This window comes from Neofelis nebulosa, chromosome 16, assembly GCF_028018385.1.
Source record: "Neofelis nebulosa isolate mNeoNeb1 chromosome 16, mNeoNeb1.pri, whole genome shotgun sequence".
Taxonomy (NCBI): Eukaryota; Metazoa; Chordata; class Mammalia; order Carnivora; family Felidae; genus Neofelis; species Neofelis nebulosa.
In genome coordinates this window covers 49095813-49108507 of record NC_080797.1, presented here as the reverse complement: position 1 = coordinate 49108507, position 12695 = coordinate 49095813, and the positions used below count along the sequence as shown (strand labels likewise).

Here is a 12695-nt window from a genome sequence, read left to right as displayed (position 1 = left end):
CCTCCAGCAAGCAATATGCAGTCATCAGCTGAGCCTCAGTCCAAACCTTAACTTACTAGAAACATCATTTGACAGAGGGGATCACTGTATCTTCAGAAACATCTTCTCTTGGCTTCCAGGACATCATAACCTCCTGATTCTCCCACACTTTACTCTTGTCCTTGGTGATCCTATTTAATGTCATGATTTTAAATATCATATATATGCTGAAGAATCTCAAAGTCTAGTTATTTCCCCTGAATTCCAGGCCAGTATATATAACTATCTCCTTAACATCCCCATTTGAAAGTTTATCATACATTTCAAAATTAACATGTCCAAAACTGAGCTCCTGATCCTCCACAAATCTGCTCCTTCCCCTGGCTCTTTTATTTCAGTTGATAGCCATTCTGTCCTTTAGGCTCAGGCCAAAAGGCTCCACATTAACTTTGGCTCAGGTCTCTCAAATCTCATGAATTCATCAGCAAAACATTTCAACTCTAATTGAAAAATACATATGCACTATCAGTCCAAAACACCATTATCTTTTCCCTAGAATCTTGTAAAAACTTAATAACTTTCCTCAAATGCCCCAGTTCCTTTCCCAGATTCAATCCAGGCCAAGTTGTACTCCTAACCTAAAATCCTTAACTTTCCAACTGAGATCCATCAGATTATTGAGTAAAGAACAGAGGCTTAACAGGAACAGAGTTGAACTAAGCATATCACTGGGGACTGGAATATATAATCTTTTTTTTTTTAATTTTTTTTTTCAACGTTTTTAATTTATTTTTGGGACAGAAAGAGACAGAGCATGAATGGGGGAGGGGCAGAGAGAGAGGGAGACACAGAATCGGAAACAGGCTCCAGGCTCCGAGCCATCAGCCCAGAGCCTGACGCGGGGCTCGAACTCACGGACTACGAGATCGTGACCTGGCTGAAGTCGGACGCTTAACCGACTGCGCCACCCAGGCGCCCCGGAATATATAATCTTTAAAGATTGCTCCAGTCCTAAAAATCCTGAGTACTTGTTAATTCTGCATGGTATACACATAAGAGTTGACTATACTACTCTCTGTACGTTCCTGTATTAAAAAAAAATTTTTGCTAGACATTAATTTATATAAAAAATAAGAGTGTATCTTGGTTCCAGCTACAGTGTGAATGGTCTGAATTCTCCCCCAGACCACCTTCTTGTAATTTATTCTTCTATGGTCTACTGAATCACAAGTGTCATTTTTTTTTAACAGAATTAGTTATGTGTGGATAAAAGTGAGAGACTACTATCTACTGCCTATTATTAGCCCATCTTATGGCTAATATGACTAAGATTATAATTACAGTTAAGGGATATCATCCATATAACCCTAATGATTATAGTCAGGAAAGAAAGCAGCTGAAAAATCCACAGTATTCTTAAAACCCAATACTTCAGATAAATAAAAGAAACTGACCCGCCGAACACTGAATAGTAACTTTGATTTATAGCTCTCAAAAAGTAAAATCACTCAGCAAAATAACAGCCCTTACAAGAATTTTCCCTGTATTACATACTAAATGCCTACAGCTTTCTAATGACACTTTTTGTTCAGTATGGAACTACATACACTTAGCAAGCCTAAAACACAGGTGAATTTTCTTTTTCAAATATAGAAGAGCATACTACTTTATACCAATATCTTCTATGTTAAATCTGATCTTCTGATATTAAAGTTGTTGTTTGAAAAGCCCAGTTCAGTGATAATTTTAATGGCAAAATGAAACTCTTCTGTTGTTTTTTTCTCCTGTTTTTGAATAGTTGGTATTCTTCACACTAATGGAAGGAAGGCAGGGCAAAGATTGAAATCAAGCAAAAAAATTTCAGTTACTTCTTTCAGATTTCTCTCTTAATTTATAGGTACTTAGTAGAGTCACTAAATTGCTAAAATATAGGCAATTAGGCCATTATTAATTTAGCCTGCTAAAAAAAAGAAGACTGAGCCTCAAGGGGTGGTTATGTGCCCATACATACATGTATTTATGCATCAGAGTATATAATGCCTACATTGCAAAGACTACAGAATGATACTGGAATTTGTTAGTATACTAGACCTTATTTTCTCATGACAGCTTGGAAAATAACACAATATAAGCAAATCAAATGAACGATCACTAGAAACACTCCCCTATATACATGTACATCTTACCTAAAGTCTTTGTGTTTGCTAGGAGAGCCTCCTCATAAGACAGTATATAGTAAAGCACCAAAAGCTGTGCTGTGATACTGAAACGTTGATTAAGACGGATGTTGTCACCCTGGAGGTAATAATATAAATACTTTAAAATACTGTTAAACTTCATGACTGCTTTTTTGATGGGAAAATCATTTAACATAGACTATTCAGTGTTACTATTCCCAAGAGCAGATAAAATGGGAGAAACATTGCCATGTTTGTATTAAAGTCAGAGACAACTTGAAGTTTAAATTTGAGATGGTATGGAAGATGAAAAGCAACATGCTTAACAGTCTTTAAGACAAAAAAAAAAAAAAAAGGACTTCAGCTTTCCTCAACAGCAATTCTATCAGGCTGCTTCTGAAAAAGGTTTACTGGAGTCTCAAGTATTACCTGAAATCACCATGAAGAACATAACTCCTAAAAAATATATATTTTACGTCTGAATATATTTATGAAAAATACAACCATCTTTTCCTTCTAAGAAATGGACAAAAAAAATTTTCTTCAAGTTGCCCAATTGAATCTAAGTAGATCTTAGATTCCCAGGAAGTTAAACAAACATCTTTTGAATGTATTGTAATGTCACAGAGTCCTGTGTTAAGCACACACTCTCTGGGGCACTCTTTAGACTTTAAAACGGACCTTTTAAAAGAACTCCTCAAAAAGTGCCTCTTCAACAAACCACTTGGAACTAATAACATACCTATAAATTTCCTAAGTGAGCTGAAGAAATTTTATCTCATTTAAAGTTCAGAACCACCCAGAAGTCCTCTAATAATCAAAGAAATAATATGAAACAAGTCAGAAGAATAAAATAAAATAAAAATCAGAAAAATGTACAAGAACTACTACTTTACCCCAATGACTCCTTGGAAAATACTGAGGATCTCCTGTTCTGTGACTGGCTGATTTGTGGCTTCTGGATTAGATTTAGATGCTGGAGTAAGTATGGAATTTATGTATACATCAATCAGAGGAAGTAATTGAGGATGGAGTGGAGTAGAGGTTTCACAAAGCTGTCTATAAATCCAGTCCTAAAAAAGAAGGTTATAGGCACTAAATCAATTATGGCAATAAGAAAAAGCAAGTAACATTTAATAAGTACATACAATTTTACATGATTTATGAATCACTGAAACTATTAACTTTTAGCAGTTATAAATATATTACCCAGTTTCACAACTGTCTTTGATTTAAAAATATGAATTACTTGTTATATCTTAATCAAGACTATTGTCTAGTAGAAGATAAATCTAAAATGATGAGTCTGGGTTTCAAATATGGACTTTGGGTTTTTAGTCTATTAGTTTTTAAGTAGTAGGAAAAATATTGTAAGTCACTACTATATCTATATTTAGGTATAGACCCCATAGCACAGAGGAATTTAGGGAGAGGAACAACTCTTTACAGCAAATCCTCGGATAGATTAAGAAAGTGATGAGTTGCCTGGGTGGCTCAGTCGGTTTAGCACCTGACTCTTGATCTCAGCTCAGGTCTTGATCTTAGGGTTGTGAGTTCAAGGCCCGTGCTGGGCTCCACACTGAGCTTAGAGACTACTTAAAAAAAAAAGTGGCCTTGGCAACTACTTATGGGAGAGACTATCACTTAACTACACACAGAGAGAGGACATGTAGATATGGTGGGTGTGCATTCAGACTCTTAAATCTTTTCTATTTCATTTGTTAAAAATATAAAGAAGCAGAAGATACAATCTACCTGGAAAATAACTTCACTAAATCATGAAAACAAGGATAGTTAAAGGTAATATATCAATGCATATAAGTGTTCATTATTCTTTATAAATTAAAGAGCCTCCAGAAAAGGCTCAGATTTCTTTATTTTTGGGGTTTATCCTTTTCTTTAGAAGACCTTTTAACTGATATAGCCAACTATAAGTAACTGGAAATATATCGAAATATGTATGTTAGGTGTTAGCTATCCTTGTGACAAAAGTACAAATGCTGGTCATGGCTGACAAGAAACTTTGTTTGGTAAAGAAAACCAAAGTATAGAAAATGGCAATTTCTTACTAAGTTTTAACGAAACAGCCACATGCTATTATTGAAAATTCAAATGGATTAGTATCATCGTACATTTTGTCAATAACTTAAGAATTGTATTATTTTTGGGGCGCCTGGATGGCGCAGTCGGTTAAGCATCCGACTTCAGCCAGGTCACGATCTCGCGGTCCGTGAGTTCGAGCCCCGCGTCAGGCTCTGGGCTGACGGCTCGGAGCCTGGAGCCTGTTTACGATTCTGTGTCTCCCTCTCTCTCTGCCCCTCCCCCGTTCATGCTCTGTCTCTCTCTGTCCCAAAAATAAATAAAAAACGTTGAAAAAAAAAATTTAAAAAAAAAAAAAAAAAGAATTGTATTATTTTTAAAATCTGACATTAACTATACATACATTTATACATAGTCCTAGTTACTATGTATAAATGGATAGTAATTAGACATATTTTATACACAAAATCCACAGAAGCCTATAAACAGAACTAGAAAAAAAACCCATTAACTTGGGTTGTAGCTTGAAATATAACTATAAGGTTATACTTTTATTGACACTTTGTGCTTGGTAAAGGAACGACTCCTGAGAAGCTGGTAAATACAATGAATGGGCAAAAATCCAGTAATGTTGGCACTCAGGTTGCTGGTGACAGGAACCCGAACAGCATGAGCTGTGACAACCTAAAAGGGAAAACAATATTAATACATATGATAAAACCAAATATAAAATTATTCTGAAACAGGGAAGATTAGCAGGTAGACTGTCAATATTTAATACAAATGCGGTCCTTAGGAATGAATGAGAAAAACTAATTACATGGTAATTAATACTTCTGAATGATGAGGCAGCATACATTTAGGAATTTGTAAAGCACTCTAATTTTTTAAATTTGTTTTTAAGCATAGATAGGTTGACAGTGATGTAGTAAGGTAAAATAAAAATCTAAAATTTGGAATCATAAAATCTGGACTCAGTGACTTTACATAAGTCATTTTATCTTTGGAGTCTATTTTCACATCTATAAAATGGAACAATATAGTCTTACCTGCCTCAAAAGGTTTTTGTGAGGGGGAAAAAGTGCTTTGAAAAACATATGTCAATTATAAAGTATCAGTTCTTTATATGTGATATAAATTCTTTATATATGATATAAATTATCACATTGACATAAACAGGAATTTTTATTGTCATTCTCATTCTGCCATGCATAGACCTCTAATGGTTGTTCAAAGACCCTTCCCAAAGTCATCTTCCAGTCAGTTCAAATAAACACATAAAAAATAACTTATGAGTCTCCTATGTACCATGTGTGTCTGTACGTGGGAGTGTATGTACATTGAGGAGAGAAAAGAGAGTTTGGTATAGGGATGAGAGTATTACCCTAAAATAAACAACAGTTATGCATCCATGAGTATTTTCGAATCTCATTTTTTAAGACATGTATGTTCTTTGTTATCTGAGGTTTACATTAACAAATTAATCTGGGAATTAATTTTAAATTTCAGAATTGTCTCCTCGCTAAAAAAAACCAAAATATCCTTAAGATTACCCATGGACAAAAGAACTAAGGCCAAATAAGAACATGTAAATACAAGAATAAGGAATGTAGACACTCTAGCTTATAATTTAGTTAGAAATGAACATTACAGCCTAAAAGTTTAAACAGGTCTATATTTTGTTTTTCTCTTGACAAATCCAAATGATTACTCTATGTGAGATCCTTACCATCAACATCTAAGACCATACTCTTAGTATTTACTCAAAATCTCCAAAATATATAAATTTAAAACATACATTTGTATGTAGTATATACTTTAAAAGTAAACTTTAGGGGTGCCTGAGGGGCTCCGTCGGTTAAACAACCCACTCTTGATTTCATTATTATTATTTTTTTAATGTTTATTTTTGAGACAGAGACAGAGCTTTGGTGGGGGAGGGGCAGAGAGAGAGGAAGACACAGAATCCGAAACAGGCTCCAGGCTCCAAGCTGTCAGCACAGAGCCCGATGCAGGGCTCGTACCCACAAACCGTGAGATCATGACCTGAGCTGAAGTCAGTTGCCCAACTGACTGAACCACCCTGGTGCTCCCCCACTCTTGATTTCAGATCACGTCATGACCTCACAGTTGTGGGATCGAGCCCCGCATCAGCTCCTTGCTGAGATTCTCTCTTTCCCTCTCACTCTCTCTCTGCCTTTCCACACCCTTCCCTCTCTCTCTCTCAAAAAAGTAAACTTTAAATGGGATTATTCTTTACAGAAGTTTCAGAGATTAAATAAACTATCATTGGAAACTAAAGGACTATAGTATACTCTTAAACTGAGATATGCAAGTTTTCCCCAAATGAATGTTGTAAAACAAAATTAAAGAAGTACCTAAAGAATAAAGTTAAAAGAAGTACCTGCTCAGTAAAAATTTCCTGTGTGAAGATAGTCTTCATCCTGCTCAAGGAGCTTGGCTTAATTACAATCTAAAACAACCAAAAAAATTCTCAGCACATAAAAATATATGAAGCACACTTTAATAAATTTATTATCTAAAATGACTGTGATATATAAAATTAAAGTTCAAATACTCTATTTTAAAGTTGCTTCTCAAACCAACATTAAAGTGTGTTTTTCATCATATACAAGTACTTAGTAAATACTACTATCAGCATTTCAAGTAAGTGGGAAGAAGTGGATTATTCAATAAATGAAGGTGAAATAGCTACCTTTCTGGGGAATAAGTATATATACATATTATATATATAATATGTATATATACATACACACACACACATACATACATATATATAATATATAATATATGTATCTGCACACTAACTAACTTAGATGTAAATTTAAAAAATAAATTAAAAATAAACACAGTTTTGGGGGTCCTGGCTGGCTCATTCGGTACAGCATATGACTCTTACTCTCTGGGTTTTGAGTTCTCTCCCCACATTGGCATGGAGCCTACTTAAAAAAATAAGTGAAAATAAATATCTTTTGGGGCACCTGGGTGGCTCAGTCACTTAAGCATCCAACCTTGGCTCAGGTCATGATCTCGCTGCTCGTGGTTTCGAGCCCCACATCAGGCTCTGTGCTGACAGCTTGGAGCCTGGAGCCTGCTCCAGATTGTGTTTCCCTCTCTCTCTCCCCCATGCCCCATTCACATTCTGTCTGTCTCTCTTGCTCTCAAAAATAAAAATAAACATTAAAAAACTAATACAAAAAACCTTTTAAAAAAACACAAAAGACACAGTTTCACTAGTAATCGATGAAATGCAAAGTAAGTGGAACCATCTTTCATCAATCAAATTTGTAAAGATGAAAAAGAATCGTAACACCCAGTGATGGTGAGAGTCCAGTTAACTGGTACTTTCATGCACTAATGAGAACAGTTAAACCGATACAAACTTTCAGTAAGATAATCTGGCAATTATATTAATATCATTATATTCTTTTTAGTTAGTAACTGCCTTCTAGAACTTTTTCCTAAGGAGATAATCCAAAAATTGTTTAAAGGGGGTACCTGGCTGGTTCAATCTGTAAAGCATGTAACTCTTGATCTTGGGGCTGTGAGTTCAAGCCCCATGGTGGGTGCAGAGATTACTTAAAAAACAAGTTTAAAGAAAAACATATGTGAGTACATAAATAAGGATAATCATCTAGGCACTATTCAGAAAGTAAGAAATCTACATGGCAAATAAAGGATCCTTTAAGAAAATCCTGATTGGTCCATATGATGGACTACTATGCAGTCCATAATAAAAATGATACTGTATCAGAATTTTTTTTTAATGTTTTTATTTATTTTTGAGACAGAGGGAGAGACAGAGTGTGAGCAGAGGAGGGGCAGAGAGAGGGGGAGACACAGAATCCGAAGCAGGCTCCAGGCTCTGAGCTATCAGCACAGAGCCTGACACAGGGTTCAAACTCGTGAACTGCAAGATCATGACCTGAGCCGAAGTCGGACGCTCAACCGACTGAGCCACCCAGGCACCCTAGAATATATATTGATATGAGGATATGTCATCACATGTTGGTTAAGTTCTTTAAATTGAAAAATTGAAAAATATATCAATGTAAAGAAAGAATAGACGCCAGGATGTGAACAGTAGTATCCTTGATATCTTGAAAAATGAAATTATATTCTTCCTTTGTGTATTCTCATGCTTTCTATATTGAACATCTATTATTCTTGTAAATAAATGTTTTCAAAACATATTTTTTTTCCTGATAAAATTTCAAACTATTAAACTAAAATTACTTCAAAATGGAAACAAAATATACTGTACACTACAAGAAAATGCCCCACCTAGAAACACCTTCCTTAGAAAGAAGATAAAAGAAAATTACCTTCATCCCCAAAGTGGAACAGACCAAGTCAATGATAGCACTAAGCTGGTTGCTATGAAAGTACATAGCAACCAATAACAACATCTCCCCAAAAGAAGCAGAGACGCCAGATGTACTGTTGAAACAAAAAAGAAAATATGAATTTCCAAAAGGAAGTTAAGAAAAACTTACTAACTGAAACAAATGGAGTCACCTTACCTTTCAAAATATGCTTCTTCTTTTATCATCCAACTTAGCCACACTACCATTAGCTGCTCCTGTTCAGGTGTACTATATAAAACATGAAAAAGTCAATGGTTTATCAGAGATACTAGCATAAGAATGAGAAAGCATTCTGGAATTATTTTTTAGTAGATAGTATTTTTTCCTTCGCTATTTTGAAATATCAATTTAAATTAACTCCTTGTTGAAATGGCTATTACCTGTCACTGAAATAATGAAGTAGTTCCAGAGATGAAGAATAAGGGCCTTTGCTTTTCTTTATGAATGTGAACAGTCAAACCCTCTCAAAGTTTTAATTACTGCATTTACAAGTTGGAGAAAGTGAACTTCCTCACATTTTTTGAAAAGCAAAGACCTTTTGGATTTAAAATGTTAGAAAAACTGCATTAACAGCTGATATTTCATATAGAAAAAAATCTAGTGTTAAAACAATCACCAAAAAGTCACAAACTGAGTATGAGATCAGTAACAAGGTAATTAAAATTTAATTTTGGAAAATTTTGAGCAGACGGGTGCCTGGGTGCTTCCATTTGTTGAGTGTCTGACTCTTGATTTCAGGTCAGGTCATGATCCTAAGTTGTGGGATTGAGCCCCACGTCACGCTCTGTGCTGAGCATGGAGACTGCTTGAAATTCTCTCTCTCTTCCTCTGCCCCTCTCCCCTGTTTGTGCTCTCTCTCTCTCTCTCTCTTTCAAATAAATAAAATGAAAAAAAAAAACTTTTTGTAAAAACCATTTTGAGCAGAACTCAAAACTATAGAGAAATAAGAGAGCACTATTCAAAAAAAAAAGAAAAAGAAAAAAGAGGCATGGGCTCATCACACATAAAAAATGATTATAAAAACATACCAACAATGACTTTTTAAAAGGGAATTCCTAGATTTACATCGAAAGGTACAAGTCAACTTTGACTTGTGAAAATAATTTGCATTGATTTTCTTCTACTTCATTGCAGTATAAATGGATAAAACAAAAGCAACTGAAAAGCCTGATAACCCAAGTAAAGAAAATTTAAAAGGTGAGTCTCAACTCTACATAAATCATTGCTCTAAAAAAAGACAGTATTATGTAGTAGAAAGATAATAGCCTTTAGAGCATGGCAGACCTCAGTAGGAATCCTCTCTCTGTTAATCTCAAACAAGAAATGTAAATGATCCTTCTGAACTTTAGCTCTCCTATCCAAAAATACAAGTAAAAATACCCACCTTTTAAAAGTAATGAAGATTAGAGATGTTTAGAAATTACTTCAGGAAAAGAAATCACGTCATTTTATTACCTAATTTCACACCCTCCTAAAACCCCAAACTACATTAAAGGGATTTTCCTAAAAGGCATAAATGCATATGATGATGACGATGGACAACAACACAGAATACTGGAAGCAAGAGAACATATGGAAGAGTGGTAACTGATTCAGCAGATGCAAGAAAGCAGAATACTCAACTGGCAGGAAGGAAAAGCCAATCCACTTTATACCACAGAATCCCCAAAGAGCTTAGGAACTGACAGCTCCAGGCAGTTCTAGGAGGAAGAGTGAAGACACAGCCTAAATTAAAAAGGTCAACAGTCTATATAAGTAGTAGACCTCCAGATCACCTCCTCCATTCTACACAATTAGATGAATCCCCCTCCCCCAGCAGAGAGAAGACTGAAGATTTATGCTCTGGAGATGGTAAAAGAAGGTGTCTTTGAACTAAGGGACAACCAGGGATATCTGAAGCACCGTTCAAAATGTAGGAGAATTAAGTGAATGATTAAACTACAAGCTTAGTTCCCTAACCCTCATTTTTTAACTTTGCTTATGGGTTTCTTGTCAGGCCTTTACTCTCTACACAAGACAAAAGTCTCCTGTAAGAATATGATAAGTTTCCCAAAGAGCTACCTATACATTAAAAGATTCTAATCTGCTTATCAGTTTCCTACATTTATTTATTTATTTATTTATTTATTTATTTTCCTACTTATATTTGTATTTAAATATAAACAATCAAGAATTATCAAGCCCCTGGGGCACCTGGCTGGCTCAGTCATTAGAGCACGTGACTCTTGATCTGGGTTGTGAGTTCAAGCCCCATGCTGGGCATGGAGCCCACAAAAGAAAGAGAGAGAGAGAAAGAGAGAGAGAGAGAGAGAGAGAGAGAGAGAGAGAGAGAGAGAGAGAGAAAGAAAGAAAGAAAGAAAGAAAGAAAGAAAGAAAGAAAGAAAGAAAGAAAGAAAGAAAGAAAGAAAAAGAAGAAGGAAGGAAGGAAGGAAGGAAGGAAGGAAGGAAGGAAGAAAGAAAGAAAGAAAGAAAGAAAGAAAGAAAGAAAGAAAGAAAAGAAAGAAAGAAAGAAAAAGGAAGGAAGGGAGGGAGGGAGGGAGGGAGGGAGAGGGAGGGAGGGAGGGAGGAAGGAAGGAAGGAAGGTAGGAAGGAAGGAAGGAAGAAAATAGAGACTTATCAAACCCTTGAAAAAACTTTCTAACTTGAAAAATAGAGACCAAAAAAAAGCAGGAAAAAAAAACTTAGAAAAGAAACAGTACTAATAAAATCTCTTCAGTCATTATGATTAGTATCAGAGAAAGCATGCCACTGTGAAGCTACTATACAGAAGAAATAACCAGAAAACAAACAAGACTCTTAGATATCAAAAACTACAGAGGATTAAAAGTTGAAAAAAAAATCTTAGAAGGTAGAATGAACAGTATCTTTTCAGAGTGAGAAAAACGTTCTAAAATTTGGATTGTGGTGATGGTTGTACAACTTTGTAAATACACGTAAATCTATTAAATCATAAACTTTAAAATGGGTGAATTTTATGGTATGTGAATGGTCTTTCAATAAAGCTGTTTTTTTTTTTTTTTTAATTTTTTTTTTTTTCAACGTTTTTAATTTATTTTTGGGACAGAGAGAGACAGAGCATGAACGGGGGAGGGGCAGAGAGAGAGGGAGACACAGAATCGGAAACAGGCTCCAGGCTCCGAGCCATCAGCCCAGAGCCTGACGCGGGGCTCGAACTCACGGACCGCGAGATCGTGACCTGGCTGAAGTCGGACGCTTAACCGACTGCGCCACCCAGGCGCCCCAAAGCTGTTTTTTTAAAAAAGGAGAACAAGAAAAAGATAACGAAAACAGGAAAGGATAAGAAAATAAGATAATCATTTCAGGAAATCCAATATCTAAGTAAGGGAAGGTTTTGGACAGAAAAAAAAAGCCATTTGGAACATTATCAACAAATTAGCTTAAGAAAATTTCCTAGATTAAAGGACATGAGTTCCCAGGTTGAAAGGGTTTAATGAATATCTACGACAACAGACAAAAACAGACCCACACTAAGGCTTATCATCCAAAAAATTTCAAAACTCTATGGACAAAAAGTTAATCCTCCATGTTTCCATATTTTTAAAAAAACAGGCTCCACAAAAAACAAGAATCAGAATGTCATCAGACTTCTCATCAGCAACAACTGGAAGTCAGAAGACAATGGAATGACACTTTCAAAATTCTCAAAGGAAATTACTTCCAGCTTCAAATTCTAAACTCTATGAAACTTAATCATGTCAGAATTAAGACATTGTCAGAAATACCCAGTCTCAAAATAACTGACTTCCCACATATCGATTCTAAACAAGCAAAATGAGAAAACAATTAAAAGAAGGACATATGAGATGCAGGAAACAGGAAATCCAAAAAAGGAGACATGAAGCAAGTTGTGAAAATAATAATGAAGAGCAATTCCAGGATAAGAGCTGTGTACCAGATGCAGAGGTAACCAGTTCAGACTGGAGCCAGTTAGGAGGAGAGATTTCCTTAGAAATACCTTGGGAGGTATTCTTGGAAATGCTTTGGGAAATATCTTGGGAGGAGGTTAAGATTGGCAGAGAGTATGAGGTTCCATTAATGTAAGTACAAAGAATAAAGAACAAATGAAAACAAAATACAGGATAATTATTAA

General features: G+C 35.3%; 1 protein-coding gene across 2 annotated transcripts in view; it reads right to left on the bottom strand.

Annotated features, from left to right (window-relative positions):
- Positions 1-12695, bottom strand: part of INTS2 (integrator complex subunit 2) — a 62293-nt gene that overhangs the window by 31893 nt on the left and 17705 nt on the right. For both annotated transcript variants that reach the window (XM_058702533.1, XM_058702532.1), the window contains exons 10-15: positions 8741-8812; positions 8543-8657; positions 6601-6669; positions 4746-4880; positions 3053-3229; positions 2166-2274 (exon numbers count right to left, since the gene is read on the bottom strand). In XM_058702533.1, coding sequence (XP_058558516.1) covers positions 2166-2274; positions 3053-3229; positions 4746-4880; positions 6601-6669; positions 8543-8657; positions 8741-8812 — 677 coding nt within the window. The remainder of the gene's footprint in view (positions 1-2165; positions 2275-3052; positions 3230-4745; positions 4881-6600; positions 6670-8542; positions 8658-8740; positions 8813-12695) is intronic.